At 42.2% G+C, this 18,391-nt stretch overlaps 2 protein-coding genes across 3 annotated transcripts in view; one reads left to right on the forward strand and one right to left on the reverse strand.

Annotated features, from left to right (window-relative positions):
* ero1b (endoplasmic reticulum oxidoreductase 1 beta) lies at positions 1-13,622 on the reverse strand. The gene is made up of 16 exons (XM_077523219.1): positions 13,124-13,622; positions 10,896-11,015; positions 10,724-10,807; positions 10,575-10,616; positions 9,399-9,478; positions 9,263-9,336; positions 9,076-9,196; positions 8,128-8,174; positions 7,840-7,848; positions 7,724-7,750; positions 7,058-7,150; positions 5,973-6,219; positions 5,830-5,899; positions 5,097-5,183; positions 2,583-2,716; positions 1-1,818 (listed from the first exon to the last, which is right to left on the reverse strand). Exons 1-16 carry the CDS (start codon positions 13,271-13,273, stop codon positions 1,755-1,757), a joined length of 1,449 nt encoding a protein of 482 aa, XP_077379345.1. The 5' UTR covers positions 13,274-13,622; the 3' UTR covers positions 1-1,754.
* The window catches only part of LOC144020108 (GTP-binding protein 2-like), a 7,526-nt gene continuing 2,192 nt past the window's right edge, over positions 13,058-18,391 (forward strand). The window contains exons 1-9 of one of the 2 annotated variants that reach the window (XM_077523205.1): positions 13,058-14,274; positions 15,020-15,046; positions 15,124-15,308; positions 15,378-15,489; positions 16,099-16,296; positions 16,421-16,595; positions 17,100-17,319; positions 17,410-17,518; positions 18,160-18,218. In XM_077523205.1, coding sequence (XP_077379331.1) covers positions 14,092-14,274; positions 15,020-15,046; positions 15,124-15,308; positions 15,378-15,489; positions 16,099-16,296; positions 16,421-16,595; positions 17,100-17,319; positions 17,410-17,518; positions 18,160-18,218 — 1,268 coding nt within the window. In that variant the 5' untranslated portion in view covers positions 13,058-14,091. Of the gene's footprint in view, positions 14,275-15,019; positions 15,047-15,123; positions 15,309-15,377; positions 15,490-16,098; positions 16,297-16,420; positions 16,596-17,099; positions 17,320-17,382; positions 17,519-18,159; positions 18,219-18,391 lie in introns of both variants that reach the window. The other variant, XM_077523204.1, reaches the window with a different exon arrangement.

Here is an 18,391-nt window from a genome sequence, read left to right on the forward strand (position 1 = left end):
TTTAATTAGCTCACAATTTTTTATTTTTTTTTATGTACAATATTAATTATACAGCACTCTTTTCCTAATGAAAAAACACAGTACAAGAAAAAAAAAAAAGCATCAGACTCCCAGCATGCACTTGAGGGGCGTGTCTCAGATTTTTTTTTGATGCTGACAAAATAGTTGTAAGAATTGTCCAAAAAAACTAAAACAAAAAAAAGACAAGGCAAACAAAAACAATTTCAAGTCAATGAGGCAGCATGAAATTCTTTGGTCCACTGTTTTTCTTTTCCTCGTTCTGCAGCACAAAAAAAAAAAAAAAAAAGTCCAAACTTTTCATCGAATTTGTGTGCAACATAAAATAAAAATCACAATCATTCCATTTTCTTTTTTGCTTCACTGAACAAAAGCGCACACGCACATCCCATCATCATCATCATCGTCATCATCATCATCGTCGTCATCGTCGTCGTGGGCCACGTTGCGCTTCACAACATGGCCGACACAACCAGGAAGCCACAAAATGTACAAAAAACAAACAAAAAAAAGTTGCGCTCACAAACACACGTACTCGCTGTAGCCACAAGTGAAGCTGCTGGCGGCCATCTTACGTTGCCACTCGCTAAGAAGCACACATTTCTCTTGCAAACGTTCTCTTATAAGGCACATCTAATACGCATACATGAAGGAGAAAAAAAAAAAAAAAAAGTGGTCATCCTCAAACATTCGTCTGCATCATGCTCATCAAACAAAAGCAAAAATTAAAAAAAAATCTGCAAAATGCAACTTCTAAAAGAAACATCAACATTTAACAGAATGAGATCATGTCATGTTTTAACTGATTTTTTTTCACTTCATCATTGAATCAGATCAATAAAAACAATTCTTTACATTTCCATGCTTTCATCAAAAAGCGGACATGATTTCAAATCAACTGTACACAAAAGATAAATTATGTTTCACTTCCTGGTTTGAAGAAAGAAAATGAAGAAAATCGGCAAAAAGGTTCATCACAATTTTCCAAAGTAAAAGTCATTTCATTTTAATATATTTTATATTTTAATAAAAATAATATATAAATTATGTATTAGATATTATAAATGTTAATATTTTATATGTTCATATTTTTTATATTGCGTGTATAATGTGAATAATAAAAGGATTGCTTACATTTCCATGCTTTCATCAAAAAGCGGACATGATTTCAAATCTATTGTGCATAAAGATTAATTATTTTTCACTTCCTGGTTGGTGTGTAACGTGAGGAAAATTGGCAAATATGGTTTTCCCAATTTTCCAAAGTTAAAGTCATTTGATTATGCTTGCAAACAACGATCTGGACAAGAGCTGAAATTAATAGCATTTGCACAATTTTTGAAGAAAAAGAAAAAAAAAAAAGAAGACATCTATGATTATCAATATTTTTTGTTATCCATTTTATAATCGATTAGTTGTTGCACAGTGGCAACGCAAAATGGCTGCCGTGTGGCTTCAGCCTCTGCTCTTCCATACGTCGGCGTGGAAAAGCTTGTAAAAAAAAAAAAAAAAAAAAAAAGAGGAGGAGGGGGCGTGGTCTGTTCAGGTGGGGGTGGCAGTGGAGTTCTTTTTAACATGTTGCGATGATGTCATAAGGGGGAGGAGTTGTTCCCAGAATGATCGGAAAGCCAACGCTCACCCTCACGCGTGCACGCGGCCAGTCCGAGGGTCCCGATGCGAGGAGGTGGGCGGAGTCTCCTCCCGTCCCGTCCCGTCCCGGCCGTCACTTCCTGTTGTTACCTGCCGCCCTCCTTCAGCAGCAGCCGGAAGTTGTGCAGCTCGTGAATGCTGGACGACAGCCTGACACGCACGCACGCACATGCACACACAACAGTCATATACAACCATATATGGTCGTCTTCAGGGCCGAAAATGCCGATTATTAGTCATATTCATTTGCAGTAAAAAGGGGGAAAAGATATTATTGGGGTCAAAACATTTTTGAAAAATACAAATGCCAAAATAAGACACATTCTTGCTTATTGAAACATTTTTTAGACTTTTTGTGTATAAGTTTATGCTTGTGAACAGAATAATAATAATTTTAATAATTGATAAACAATAAAAATAATTAATGTAATTAATAAAATATTTCATTTAAAATGTAATTAATATAATAATCATTTTAATTTTAATACTAATTTGAAAATCCACGCTAATGGTCAGATGAAGGGGGACGTAATATGCTTGTGAACAGAATAATTGTAAGTTTAATAATTGATAAATAAAATAATACAAATCAATTGAATTAATAAAATATTTCATATTAAAATGCAATTAATATAATAATTGAAGAAATAATCCTTTTAATACTACTTTTAAAATCCACGCTAATGGTCTGATGAAGGGGAACGTAATATGCTTGTGAAGTGATCAATGTGTCTTTTGCACATGACAGATTGTAGCTTGTTGATATGTATTGCTGTCATGCACAAAAGAATAATATTGTGACCTTTTTTCGTACTGCCAACCTGCCCACAATATCGTGATGATGTTCGTCTTGTGACGTTTGCCGATACATGGCAAGTAATTGTTGCATGAGGAGCGCTGGTGTGTTTTCGTACCTGGCAAAGGCGTTGATGAGCGCGACCACTTCCTGCCGAGTGAGCTGGAAGCCTTTGGAGGCCGAACGTTCCGGAAGGTTCTTGATCTGCTTCTCCGAGAACAGGATCTTCAGGGCCGTGCCCAGGCCTTGCGTCTGGTCGCACACATAGACGAAATCAAATTGAACAAAAATAAATCAAAATCAAAATAAAAAAAAAAGCACCGGCCCGCGTGGCTTGCGCAGCAACACGCGTGTGGTGTGACGCGCGCTGGCGAGGCCTCGCCAAGCGTGCGTGCAAAACGCAAGACATGAAAAAGCAAATGCGCACATGTGGTCTAGTGGAATGGCTTGATGGGCGTTTTGGGGCCAGCTTCATGCTAGCGCTCAATGGAAACATACTACAAATCAGCATACCAGGACATGCATGGACGTTCCCTCCTTTATCACAAGTGTTACCTTACAACAGGGGTGTCAAACATACGGCCCGCGGGCCGGATCAGGCCCGCAAAGTGGTTTAATCCGGCCCGCGAGATGATTTTGTAAAGTTAAAAAAATAATAATTGTAACGTCAGACTAATTAATCAGCCGGCCACAATCAAATATATACAATTTGTGATTTCACAAGCAGTCCTCAGATGAGCAATTCAACTTGTACGGGGGTCGTCCTGGATGTCATTATTTTACATACAGCTTAAAGTTACGGTTTGTTTTAAAGGCCCAGTCTGCCGGTTTCACTCAGGAAAATGCACTTTTTAAATACAGGATTCAAACAAAACAAACTACTTCTCAATTTACAGCTCTGGGCTTCTCTTAATGTCTGGTGGTGATTTTGTCCTTTTCATTAACTGCGCCACCCAATGCCTTCTGGGAACAACATATATATGCAAAATGGGTCGATTTAACACGTCCGGAACGTACAAAGTGTCGCCCCGTTCCATTTGCATTTGTGTTATTCTTCGGAGCAACACGATGACAGTTGAGCTCCGTAATTTAGGGCTGGTCCACAAATCTGTGTATAAATGACGGTAATTGTTTTTAAGTTATATACTGTTATTTTTAGTGTTGTTCCGATACCGTTTTTTGGCTCCCGATACCGATACCGATACCCAGCTTTGCAGTATCGTCCGATACTGATACCATACCGATACTTAAGGTTTTTTTTTCCTCAACATGAAAAAGCTGTCCTGCCATTGGTTCAGAGCATTCAAGGACCAATAGGATATCTTAGATCGCCATGCAGTGAACATGTCACATACCAGTGAATGTCGTGCACGAGGAAGACACAAAATGCTGCATCCAAAATCCTATATTAGTGTTGGAATTAATGGTATCGGCATGTTACTTGTGAGTAGTCACCGATACCGATACCACTGTTTTAATGTAGTATCGGCACCTCTGCCGATACCAGTATCGGTATCGGAACAACACTAGTTTATTTTTCCTCAACATGAAAAAGCTGTCCTGCCATTGGTTCAGAGCATTCACGGGCCAATAGGATATCTTAGATCGGCATGCAGTGAACATGTCACATACTTGTGAATGTCGTGCATAAGCAAGACACAAGATGCTGCATCCAAAATCCTATATTAGCGTTGGAATTAATGGTATCAGCATGTTACTTGTGAGTAGTCACCGATACCGATACCACTGTTTTAATGCAGTATTGGTATCGGAACAACACTAGTTATTTTACCGATGCGGCCCACTCGGTAATATATTTTCCTCCATGCGGCCCCTGAGCGAACATGAGTTTGACACCCCTGCCTTACAAAAAAAATACCCGCGATCATGGAAATCCGCCTTCATTAAAAAAAAAAAATAATAATAATTATATTCATTTTTTACATTAAAGTTAAGCTTTTTTTTAATTATTAAAGTAAGTATACAGCACAGTATCTATAGTTTTTATTTATTATTTGTTTTTTCGTTTTGGTATGATTTGTAGTTTATTATGAATGCTTTTTCATTTAGCATTTATGTCGTTTTTTTCCAATAAAAGTTTTTTTTTTTTATGGACTTGTTATACAGCCCAGTATATCCATTTTCTCTCTCCACAATGCAACGTCGTGGAGCGACGGGACAGACACCGTTGGAAAGGTCTCGTCGAGACGAAGCCGTGGATGCCCGTATTTCCCAGGTCGGACGTAGAAAGACCAAAAAAATAAACAAACCAAAAAGCACATTGTTTAAAAAAAAAAAAAAAAAGCATGCTGTAAAATATCTGCGAGGCTGCGAAAGATGAACCCACGATTAAACTGTGGAAGACTTTACTAAACTGTAGGAAGCCGCCCAATATAAGACAGGAAACACATTGGCGCCCCCAAGAGGCCAAAATGAACAACAACAGGCATGTCCTCTTCCTTATTGTTTGCGATTGCCACTCTTTTACTTTCTGATTGTTATCTCAAGTTTGTTCTTATTTGTGTTTGTTAATCATGACATGTCTGAAAAGAAGGTGCCAGTGCGGTCCAGATGTTGATGTAGCGCTTTTGTGTGTCAGGTGAAGTGTGGAGGCGGGTTTTGGCGTGCCCACCTGCAGTTTTCCCCACAGTCGACATTTGCTGCAGCCCACGCAATCCATGATGCGGGAAATGTTCTTGAAGTGGAGCCGGAATTCCTCCTGCGTCGCGTGCGACCCACAAACAAAAACAAAAGACGTCAGCTGACGTGAGGAAAAGCCTCCGTCGCCACGGTAACCGACGGTCACCTCAAGCTAACCGGCAGACTTTCCACTCAGAACTGGAAATTACAGCGCCAAATAAATAAGAAACAAATCAGTTACATTTTTCAGATTGTGATGAAGGAAAGCGCGCGTTTGTGTTCGGGCCCCAATTAAAGCTGCACCACAACACAAAAATATGACAGCGGCATCCATACACATAAGTGACTTTTTTGGGGCAATGTTTTTTTTTTTAGACATTTTATGGTGATTTTCAGAATTCCTTCTTTTGTTTTTGGGCATTTTATTTTAGTAAGTTTGTTTGTTATTTTTTAACAATTTATTTCCTCCCCTTTTCTTAAATCAATGTTAAGGCTTCAATAATAATAATAACAATAGTAATAGTAGTAGTAATAATAATAATAATAAAATAAAAATAAAATACTTTGTTTTTTTTACCTTGAGGCTTCAATAACAACAACAACAATAATAATAATAATAATAATAATAAAATACAATATTTATTCCCTTGAGGCTTCCTTAATAATAATAATAAAAATAATAATAAAATATGTTTTTGGCTTTTTTTTTGTTTTTGTTTTTTTACCTTGAGGCTTTTGGCTTCCTTCTCGCGGCCGGCAAACATGGACTTCTCGTCAAAGTGCATGGGGAACATTCTGGAAGGATGAGACGGGAAGTGAGGAGGAGGAGCAAGCGGCGAGCGGCGAACGAAGGCGCCCCCCCACGTACTTGATCTCGTTGAAGACTTGCAGCAGCAGCTCTTTGGTGTCGGCGTCCTCGCGCCCGTTGCCCGTGTACAGGTGGACCACGGCGCGCTCAAAGTAGGCGGCCACCTTGTAGAGCGCCCGCAGCTCCATCAGGTAGAGGAAGTACAGGTTCTTCAGGCGCCGCGTGCCCTCGCCCTTCGTCTCCGCGCGGTCGAAGCGCCAGCGGAACTCCTCGGCGTTGGGACCCCACACCGGGCGGCCCCAACCCTCTGACGGGCACACGTTAGCGTCACGATTGAGGGCTGACATTTGTAACTTTTGGGCCTTTGGACACATTTATTTTGATTTATGGCATTTTTTTTTTTGTTTTTATTATTTCTTTGTGTGTGTTAGGATGGATTTTTTTTTTAAATTAAATTATTATACTATTATAGGGCTGCTCGATTATGGGAAAAATAATAATCATGATTATTTTGACAATACTGTAATTGAATTCACGATTATTATGATTTATTTATTTTTTTTTACCAAAAAATAAACAAACAAGATCATGTTTAAGAAATTAAAAAATATTAAGACCAATTAAAAAAAATAGAAACACTATGATTATGTAAGTCCCTTTTGGCTCAAACAAAATGTATCCTAATATATATTTATAATAATATATATTTATGTTGGCAAAAACATAGCATGTGCACTGTGCAGTCAGACAATAATTTATTATTTTGTACAAAACAAGAAAATGTTTAAACGTTAAAAATAAACAAAAAAGAATAAATATTAATAAAAATAAAATTATTTGAAACACTAGAATTATGCAAGTTTCTTTTGGGTGAAACAAAATTGATTACATTAGTGATTTTAAAACTGAAAAAAAAAGTGGTGCAAATGTATAAATTTAAACAACTCAAAAATTAGTATTAATAAAAAAAATTTTTACCGATTATGCTGATTTTGTAATTGTGGAGTGTAATAATTGAAATTGTCATTGAATGTCAATTAATTGCACAGCCCTACACTATAATTATTATTGTACTATTTTTTTTTTTAATTGTATTTATTTCCATCCACATGAGAAGGCTTTTTTTGTCTGGATGAGAGATTTACCATCCAGCAGGTACTGCGCACACAGGTGGATGTTGATGCTGCTGTGAAGGCCCGAGATCAAGCGATAGAAAACCCTCTTCTCCAAACACAGACCTGCAACCCGCGCAAACGCAACAACAACAAAGAGAAAAGAAAGCGAAGACCACCAAAAACAAACAATGATGGAGAACATGCATGGGGCGGCACGGCTCAGTGCTAGAGCGCTCGTCTCCCATCCGTGAGCTTGTGACTTCCATCCTCAGCCCTTGCTAACGTGTCCAAGTACCCTTGAGCAACACATTCAACTCCAATTTGCTCTCATTGGGCATGACGGCGACTGACCGCTGGTGTATGAATTAGGGATGCACGATAATATCGGTGGCCGATAATTATCGACCAATTTGACGTCATACAGATAAACCAGATCATCCAAAAATAGACTTGCCAATTTGGTGGCAAAAGCAAGGACGCCAAAGTAAACATCAAAAGAAAGAAGAAAATGAAAAGAAAGAAAAAGAACAGGATAAAGAAAAATGACAAAAAGGTAGAAAGGGAAGAAAAGACAAAAAAAAAGAATGAAAAAAAAAGAAAAGGAAAGCAAAAATGACAGAAAGCGACGCAATGAAGAAAGACAAAAATGTAGAAAAAGAAGCGAAAGACAAGAAGTTGAAAACCAGCTGACGTTACCTTCAAGCCAGTCGTAGAAGCTTTCGCCTGCAACGGCAGCAACGACATCATCAGTGACATCATCGTGGACGGCGTCCCGCCCCCGACGCCAAAACGTCCAACAATGCCGTACTCACCGTCGTCTCCTGGAGACAAACGGGAAGGAAAAAGGTCAAGTTGATGCCAGCGTCCGACAAGGATGACATCACTGAAAAACACCTTTCGGTGTGGCTGAATAAGATCTCCTCCCTCCCGCAAAACTTTCCCAATTTCAAAATGGATCCAGTCAAGCAAACTTGGGCCAGTTCTTTTCGGAAGCTTCCTAAAACTCCGTTGTGGGCGACCTCTCATTTTTATCGACTGCCATGATTTTTGTTTGTTGGGCGCGAGCACGTCGACTTCCCGTTGCGTATGAGTTGACTCACCTCTGCTTGGGGCCAAAGGGTTCAGAGGTCGGTACACGGACCTGGGCCTGCACACACAACAAAATTTGTTGACACTTGCCCAACGCGCTTTCCCCAAAATACAAAAACAAAACATCCAAATCCATAAACATGGTCAATGACATCACGTTTTATCGACACAAGTTTTGTTTCCACTTAGCCTGGTTGGGAAACAGCTTTTAAGCAACCACTAACACAAATAGCACATCATGCTAAGATGAATGGAAATTGCCAATCACATGCTAACGCTAGAATCCAAAGGCACACTTTTACAACTCCTTAAGCAACGGACAATTGGATACACATGGCACCAATGCTGAAATGAATGGAAAATGTAATTGCCATGCTGATGTTAGCATGGATAGTCACGATTTAACAACACTTTAAGCAACAGACACTTGGACACTGATGAGGCAAATATTAGCTCAATGCTAAAATGAATGGAAAACGCCATTGACATGCTAACGTTAGTCTTTTTGGTTTTCTTCTTTAAGACTTGATGGCAAGATGAATCTTTTTGAGCAACGGACATTTGGAAACTGATGGCAAAAATGCTAGCTTAATGCTAAAATGAATGGAAAACACCATTAACATGCTAACGTTGGTCTTTTTGTTTTTCTTTTTTAAGACTTGAAGACAAGATGAATCTTTTTGAGCAACGGACATTTGGACACTGATGGCAAAAATGTGAGCTTAATGCTAAAATGAATGGAAAATGTAATTGACGCTGTTAGCATGGATAGTCACAATTTTACAACAATTTAAGCAACAGACATTTGGACACCGATGACGCAAATGCTAGCTCAATGCTAACATGAATGTGAAATGCCACTGACATGCTAAGGTTAGTTTTTTTGTTTTCCTTCTTTAAGACTTGACGACAAGATGAAGCTTTTTTTTTTAAGCCCGCTAACGTTAGCATCTACTGACTTGAAGCAGTTCTCCTCGTAAATGCTGTTCCAGACCCTCCACGCCGAAGGGCCTTTGTATCCGGTGTAACGTTCCGGGTTGAGCAGCAGGTCCACGTACTCGGCGTCCGGGGACGACTCATCTGGAACACGCACACAAACGTCAGCAATGCGTCTTTTGTCCTGCCGGTGGCGCTAGAGGAACTCACCGTCCAGCTCGCAGAAATGATCCTGAGCGTCGTCGTGTCTCGCCCAGTCGGCGAACGCCTCTTTGCTCTGGTTGCTGCGAGCGCACACGCAAACATGTTGGAACGCGCACTAAATGTGTGTGCGCGTGTGCGTTACCTGAGCGTGCTGTTGATGGCTCCCAGCTCTTGCGCCTGCTGACACTCGCTCACGCCGCCGGTGTTGGCGGCCTGCGAATACTGAACACGGAACATGACGTGTTTGGCGTGAATGCAAAAAAAAACAACAACAAAAAAACCCGCCAGCGCTCAAGTCACGTGACCGTCGTGACCACCTGCGGTCAGCGAGCGCCGTCCTCATGTTGCACACACATCAAATATTAATATGACATGGGCCGACACTGGATATAAGACTTCATGGTGGCCATGTTGGCTTTCTTTCACAAAAGCCAAAACGGGCACTGTTGGGGGAAGGGCTTGTTTTTGGGGGGGTGTCCCTGTTTTGTGCACGTGTGTTTGCGGTTGCAGTCGTGTTTTGTGTGTATGCACCAAGGTTATATTAGTTCATGAAAAGTAACAAAAACAAAAACAAAAAAAATGTTTACAAAATGAAATGAAAATGCTTTTTAACTCATTTGCTCCAAAAAACGTATAAATCCGTTCTATTTTAAATGTATTAAGTGTCCCAAAGACGCATTTATACGTTTTTTTAATGCTAGAGCATCCAGAAGGCTTTGATGCAGCCGCTCAACTGCAGAGATTGGTTGGAAAAAAAATTGGTAGTAATTACAAAAACGGCCAGCAGGTGTCAGCAGAGTATAAGAGATCAACTTGGGCCGCCATGATGAAAAGTATGGAGGACAAAAACTGCCAAAATTCAAGATAAATAAATAAATAAAAGTGGAAATAAAAACGGATCTAAAAAAAAATTCAATTAATTAAAAATGTATTTTTTTTCATGTATATTTATTTTTTGAATATAATTTTTAAAAAATTATATCTGTTTTGATTTTCACTTTTAGTCATTTATTCATTTTGGTAGCGTTTTTTAAATATTACGCACAAATAATACACATTTTTTTCTAAATCTAAAACTAATACTGAAACTAACAATCTAAACGAAAACTGAGCATTTGTTACATAACTAAAACTCCTAAAAACTAACAGAACCACCATGAAAATGAATTCAAAGTAAGTCAATTTAAAAAAAATAAACAAAATCAAACCTAACTGAAATGAAACTTCCCAAAGTATAATAAGCTGATATGCACAAACGTGTTTTGTGTGTTTGCTCGTTTGTGTGTGTGTGTGTGTTTGTTCAGCTGCGCTCGCTCACCTTGTTGTAATTGCCCGACTTGATGCCGGCGGGAATCTGACTCTGGAAAACGAAGGAAAAAAAAAAAAGTGAAAGTTGAAGGCGAGCGAGCGGCTGAAAAAAGGTTTTGCACGTAAAGAAAGTTTGGCGGTCGGCCGTTGACCTCTGACCTCCGGACAGGGCTTCACATGGCAGTCTTTGATGGCGCAATGACCGTCGTCGGCCCAGAACGGACACGCCCGCTTCAGGTTGACCTGCACGAGGAAGGCATCCGTCAGCTTCCACGCCAAAGCGTGTCGGCATCCGATGGCATCCGATGGCGTCCGACGGCATCCGACGTACCTTGTAGTAGCGGAAGTAGTCGCGCTCCGTCAGCTTCTTGATGCGCGGGTAGAGTTTGAAGTTGTTGAAGACGTCGATGCTCTCCACATCGCAGACGCAGTCGTCCAGCACGCCCGTCAGCTGCCGTGGGCACAATCGGGTCACGCTTCTTGTCACATCGGCACTCGCGACATCCCACACTCACAAGTTTGAAAAGCACACGCGCACAATGCCGCACACCAAAACTGAACAATTTGGGAAAAAATAAAAATAAAAAATCCGGTAATTGATTGTGATTGTTTTTTTTTTTTATTGCGATTGAATATAAGATTATTTTTTCAAGGTCATTTTCACATGTATTTTTTTTTCTTAAACAAAAAAGCAATAAGAATTTATTGCTTGTTTGTTATCTGTATTACAATAACATCATGTCACTATCAAATACTTTCAGAATCAATTATTCCATCAATTAATCAAATCCAGGTGATTGAGGAAAACGGAGATCAGTTTTGGATCCCGCACACAAAAATCAATTCAAAACTGTTATCAGAATTCAACAACAACAAAAAAAAGGTCTTCCCCAGCGTTCTAAGTGGGGGGTAAATAACATTTTTTCAAAATACAAAATTCCAAATCTTAAAAGTGCTGAAATGAAATCTTATCTTATCATATCTTATTGAGCAACTTTTCAGCATTGCAAAATGTTTTAGACAAAGAACCTTTGTTTTATAAATTAGAACAAGTCAAACGTGATGAAATATGAAAACAAGTTTGACGCCATTTTCACAAAATGTCAAAATAGGTGAAACGTTAAAACGTTCACGTTAACTTTTGATTCCAAAGTTAAACCAAGCAAAAGGTGCAGATCTATGACACACAAAAGTGTTTTTGCTTAAGCTAATACTAAAATCAAAAGCAAATGTGCTTTTCATTTCATATGAAAGAGTGTTTATTGATTCACTCACTTCACTTGCACAAACACCTTTGGGCATGTTTGCCAATTGGTTCCCGTCTGTTTGACGAGTTCAGAGAGGCGCCTCATCTCCAAACGCGGCCTACGGTTCGAAACAAACCAATCGGCAGCTCCTGCTTCAACTGACCCACACTCCATTTTTTTTTTTGGTGCAATTTGAACAAACGCTCTCCGAGTTTGTCGGAGTGAAGCAGTGCACGCTCGAGGGAAATTTCGCAACACCCTCACTGACAACGTGCCACAAAAGTGGACCAAAAAGAGTGCAGCATCAAAACGCAAGTAAGTCAGAGGTCAAATTATAACAATAACGCAAATTAACTTCATGAATTGCAAACAAATGGCAATTTATTGTCCATTTCTTCCTTCCATTTCCAATTTCGAGAGCCTCCATTGCTTGAAAGAAGTCAGGGTATCGGTACTCGCTCATCCCTAACGTATACAACAAATAAAGCCAACCAATCGACCAACATGAAAACTGTTTTGTTTTTTTCCTCCAAATTGCAGGAATGTTTTGACTCAACTGTGATGTCCATTTGAATTGGATTCATTGTTCAGCCAAATACGGAAAACACAACAAGTGAAGCTGACAGCTGTTAGTAGCCATGACAGCCCACCTTTAATATGCAAATTCCAAATATGCTAATTAGATGACAATTCTCACCTGCGATAGCATGAGCGCGCCAGCCGTGACAAAAAGCAGGAAGAGGCAAACGCATCGCAACATCTTCAACTTTTTCTTCTGCTTTTTTTTCTGTGAGGTCGCCGACTTGAGACCACATTTGTCAAAATAAGCCCCGCCTCTATGTCAAAATAAGCCCCACCTTCGCCTTGTTGTCCGGCCAGTGGCGGTGAGAAGGGAAACGCGGAGAGGCGGGGCTTGCTCAGCCCCGGCCAATCACGTTACACCACGCTGGTCTACCGGCGTACACAAGTTGACCTCGCGCTGTACACAAAATGACGAAATCGTATCGGATTGTTGACAAATGACAAATGATGTGGTGTGATGCCTTCAAGCTTCAACAAAACTTCATTGTGTTGATACTTTTGAAAATTTGTGTTATGCGGACGTTTCACTGCTAACTGTGAATAATTCAAAACAGAACGGCTCGCTCGCTGCTCATTAGCATCACACAAATGATGACGTCACAACAGACGAGGCAAACATTCCCGAAGGTCGAATCTTGTCGTCATGCGCGACCTTCAATTGTATATTAACGGCACTAAAGACGAGTTAAAAAGGGAGGAAAAAGGATTGAGAAAGGATAAAGTGACTTACATGGCAGAAGCAGCTCTGCTCCTTCTGCTCCTCCTCCTCCGCGCTCGCTTCCGTTTCGGGCTTGTTGAGCTGAAACCAAGCGAAAGCGAGATTGCCCAACAGGAAGGCCAGCAGAAGAACGCCGAACGCCTCCAAAGTGACCCTCCACATGCCTCAGCAGCTGCCGGCCAAAAAAAGAGCCTCGCAGATCTGCCGCTTCAAATCGAAATCCACCGCCGCTTGTCAGTCAGGCACTCCCGGCTAGCCACCGGAAGTCAGTCTCTTGTGCGCGGCTACTAGCTTCCGCGGGCTAGCAGGCTAATATATCGCATGCGAGCGGCTCCGTCCGGCTGACAAGTGCGGAAGTCGACACACGCTCACGAGGGTACTTGCGCCGACGAGACCCCTTTTGTTGGAAGCCGACCTTTTTCGTGAAAAAAAAAGCCAGCAGAACTTGGAGGACGGGTGTCCAACCACAGCGACTTCCACGTTAGCAAGCCCAATTGTAAAATGCTACTTCCGGTTTGAAGTTTCACGACAAAAAGGCAGCAAGCGGAATTGGTTTGAAAGTAGTAAGCACAGACGTACCTTGACTAGTTCAGTCACGACTCCTCCCAACAAAAAAGGGCTTTATGTGTGTGTGTGTTTCGTTTGTCTTGTTTCTTGTGTGTTCACGGCCGCACAACCCGTGCTCAAAACGTCAGCTCTTTTATCTTGAAAAGCCACGCCGGAAGTAGTCGGTGTTGAGCAAAAGGTATCTTCCAGTCCGTTGGTGATGCTGAGGAGAGAGTGAGAACCGGAGTGAGGAAGAGAAGCGAGAGGGAGGAGAAAGAGGAGCGGGAGGACAAGTGAGCATCTTGGACCGCCGCTCGCCTCCTCCCTCCCTCCTTCCTTCCCGGCCAGGCCGGCCCACGTGCCCAGGCTGTCCGATTGTCACATTAGCCTCCTCCGGCCGCATCTCGCATCTCTCCTCTGCCAAAGCAGTGAATATGGTGGACTTGTGCCCGGGCGGCGATGGCGGCTGCGGCGGCGGCAAGAAGACGTCGAAAAGGTCTCGAACAAGGCGAAGCAAACGCGGTCGCCGACGTCGCAGTAAAAAGAACAACAACCACAAGAACAACAACAACAACAACAATAAGAACGAAACGCCGCCGCCTTTTCTACCACCAGAGGTTAGCTACTTCCGATTAGCCTCGCTTAGCGCGGCAAGCTAACAACTTGTACTGACGTCAAACATCAGATTGTTGTCATGACGTCATAGCATTGATCAGTGAAATAGGTTGATGGATATGCAAGTCTTGGCAGTGTCGTCTTTTCAATTCCCCACAAAAGAAAACTTTTGTTTTTATTAAATAACGTAATCAAATGGCATCGTACACTTTGCACTTAATTAAAAAATAACAACAACAACAACAACATGCAGTTCAGTAATTGGGGAAAACACCATGACAAGAAATAACATTTGTGGTCCTGTTAGCAATAAAAAAAATACACATTGAGATTCCAACAAAGAACGTATCTTTCTAAGCTTATTTCCAAAAAATGTGCTTTGAAACATTTTGTCTGATTTTGTCTGTCTATGAGAATTCACTTTTATATTGCAAACATATTTGCATTAAAAAAAAACACATTAAAGCCAAGAATGTGCATTTATGATGATCTTTTATGAAGATTCATTTGTATATGACAAGGGGCTGTTTACAAGGCATAAAAAAAACATTGTATTTCCTTTTTATACAAAAACAAAATGGTGTTATTATTTATAAACACTAACTGACCCCAATTAATTTCCCAAGAAGGGGAAAACGTAATATAAAAAAAAAAAATAATAATTCATTGACAATCGATATTGCTGGTAAAAATGATTTCAGTAAGCAGAAGAATGTTGCAAGTAAACGTGACGTCACGTGTTTGCAGGCCGAAGAAGGAAACATCGAATATAAGGTAACGTGCTCATCGACCTCACGCCGTGCTCTTCCCCGGTCGTGACGGTCACGTGACCTTCGCCCCGCCCCCCCTAGCTGAAGCTGGTCAACCCCACCCAGTACCGCTTCGAGCACCTGGCCACGCAGCTCAAGTGGCGTCTGCAGGAGGGCCGCGGCGAGGCCGTCTACCAGATCGGCGTGGAGGACAACGGGCTGCTGGTGGGCCTCAGCCAAGCCGACATGGCCGCCTCCATCGGGACCTTGCGCAAGATGGCCGACAAGTACGACAAATCCCGACGCACATGCGCTCGTTTTTGCTGACCGCTCCTCGTCCTCGTCCTCGTCCTCAGGGTGGGCGCCGACATCACGCTGCTCCGCGAGCGTCAGGTGGACTCGGACGCCGACGGGAGCGCGCGCAAGATCGCCGAGGTGCTGGTGCGCAAGGTTCCCGACGACCAGCAGGTGAGCGCCAACGCCACTGTCAACCGATTATTTTTCAAATCTGCCGGTCAATCTAAATCCGTTTGAATCTCTTATTTCGCTTTTCACTTCACTTTATAAGAGATGACTTCTCAACCATTTTGTTTTTGTTCCACATTCAAACCAACCAAAAAATGTGAACCTTTACGATTTGAAGTATTTTTACATTTGGGGAAAAAATATTTACTGTATAAAACCATAGAGAGCTATAGTATTTCCTCGGGATGTCACGATCATATCGTGACATTTGGATATCGTTACATCCCTACTGACAACCTTGGGAGATCCTTGACCATTTTGTTAGAAATTTCAAAGGTTGTCAATTGTCTAAGATTTAAAAAAAAAAAAAAAAAAAAATCTACATTTTGAAAAGTCTGAAAATGTGTTCAATAAACATGCTTTTGGACATTACAACGGAGTCAAGATCGGCATTTGTATAAAAAAAAAAAATTGAGGCCAATATCCCCCCTGTTTTTACAGATAATGAATATCGGCTTGAAATATCGGTTGTCGGCCTCCTTGACAACTAATAATCGGTATTGGCCCTGAAAAAAAGCATGTGGGTGTGTCTGTCCGTGCGCCGGCGTGCAGTTCCTGGACCTGCGCGTGGCCGTGCTGGGCAACGTGGACTCGGGGAAGTCCACCCTGCTGGGCGTGCTGACGCAGGGCGAGCTGGACAACGGGCGAGGCCGAGCGCGCCTCAACCTCTTCCGCCATCTCCACGAGATCCAGACGGGACGCACGTCCAGCATCAGCTTCGAGATCCTGGGCTTCGACAGCAGAGGACAGGTGAGACCATGTCGGATCGTCCGGCGTCAGGTGGGCGTGACGTGTGACGTGTGACGCGTGACGTGGGACGTGTGACGTGTGACGTGTGACGTGTGACGCGTGACGTGTGACGCGTGAGCCACAGGTGGTCAACTACAGCGACTCGCGCAGCGCCGAGGAGATCTGCGAGAGCTCCTCCAAGATGATCACCTTCATGGACCTGGCGGGACATCACAAGTACCTGAAGACCACCGTCTTTGGACTCACCAGCTACTGCCCGGACTTTGCCATGCTGGTGGTCAGCGCCAACACCGGCATCGGTCAGACCTTCCTCTTATTACGGTCTACATCAGGCTAACCCTAACGCTGGCCATTTGATCACCATTCATAGGTCACGATTCGATTAGATGCCGATTAATGCTGATATGAATTGATTGTTGCGATTTTTTTACTCAAATTTAGAAAATTCATCATCAAAATTCATTCATTTGTTCATCTGAAACTTCCGTCTTATAACTGTGAGCAGCCAAAGTATTTAACAAGCAGGTTGTAAACGGTTTCATCTTTGAACAGCATTGAAATGAAATATTAAGGCTTAATGTTCCATTAATATAACATTCTTGGTTATGTTGAATATTTTTCTCAAGGAGATCACCTGTGACAAGTGAGAAAACACTTTAAAATTCAGTTAGCGTCGGGTAAACCGTCTGTGCCGGGCGATTTGCCTTGTCCAGCCAGTCAGAATTGAAAACCTTTTGCCCAATTTTCTCGCAAATTTCACGCGCTTGTTGTGACCTCTGTGACCTTTGGCGCGGCGTGTGCAGCCGGCACCACCAGGGAGCACCTGGGCCTGGCCATGGCGCTGAAAGTTCCCATCTTCATCGCCGTCAGCAAAGTGGACGTGTGCTCGCGCGGCGGCGTGGAGCGCACGCTGCGCCAGCTGGAGCGCCTCCTCAAGCAGCCCGGATGCAACAAGGTCCCGCTGCTGGTGCACACGGCCGACGACGCCGTCGCCGCCGCGCAGCAGTTTGCGCCCGCCGCCTGGTACGGGAGCTGAATTGCGACGCTCAGATTTGCCTGTGAATGTTTCGACTTCCTGTCGTGCAGCGTCACGCCCATCTTCACCCTGTCCAGCGTGTCGGGCAAAGGTCTGGAGCTCCTCAAGGTTTTCTTGAACATTCTGCCGCCTCTCAGCAACAGCAAACAACAAGAAGAACTCATGCAGCAGCTCACCGAGTTCCAGGTACCAAACACACACGCATGAAATCTCGCCTATGCTCAAATTGTTGCTGTATTTATTTATTGGCTTGTAACAAAATCATAAAAGACTCTTGTTTATTATTTGACAAGCTTTTGGATTTCTAATGTCAATAATCCCTCCATGCTTTTATTTTTTGTCGTCATTTTTATGTTATGTGCTTTTATTTTGGCGAACCTCCGGGAAGTTCAGGAAGTGCTGTCCTGATCCCTCCACACTTACTTGACTTATTTAGCCGTTTTTGGCAATCCAATGTTAACATTTTGTCTCTAATAAATTGGATGTTTTCATTATTTTTCATGTCCAATTAGTACCTTTAAAAAGACATTTTGCAACTTGCTGTCGACGGAAGATGACATCACAAGGGCTCAGGTAACCAATCACAGCTCAGCCTGTGAATGTCACATGACCAAACCTAGAAAACAGGTGAGCTGTGATTGGTCGTTACTTGAGCACTGAGCACATTTTCAGTCGCCAACAAGTGGCAAAATAGTTTTTTCAAAGTATTAATTAAAGAGTGTTAGCATGAAGCTAGCGGGCTCGCTGACGGTCGAATGAAGCGAAAGAAAATCGGCGACAGAAACGCAAGCGCAAGTCAAATTGGAACATTTGATGCGTGTGTGCAGGTGGACGAGATCTACTCGGTTCCTGACGTGGGGACGGTGGTGGGCGGGACTTTGTACAGGTGAGCGCGACGTGCGCGTCAAGCTAGCGTGTGCATGTATAATTGTGTTTATGTCAAAGCTGGAAATCACTTTTGCTAATCAGTGACTTCTTTTGAGGAGCAATATTTTTTTGCAGTATGATCCCAGGGACCTGAAGCAAGTGCACTGTAAAAAAAATAAGGGTAATATTTAA

The sequence above is a fragment of the Festucalex cinctus genome, chromosome 6 (assembly GCF_051991245.1).
Source record: "Festucalex cinctus isolate MCC-2025b chromosome 6, RoL_Fcin_1.0, whole genome shotgun sequence".
In the NCBI taxonomy this organism is placed as follows: domain Eukaryota; kingdom Metazoa; phylum Chordata; class Actinopteri; order Syngnathiformes; family Syngnathidae; genus Festucalex; species Festucalex cinctus.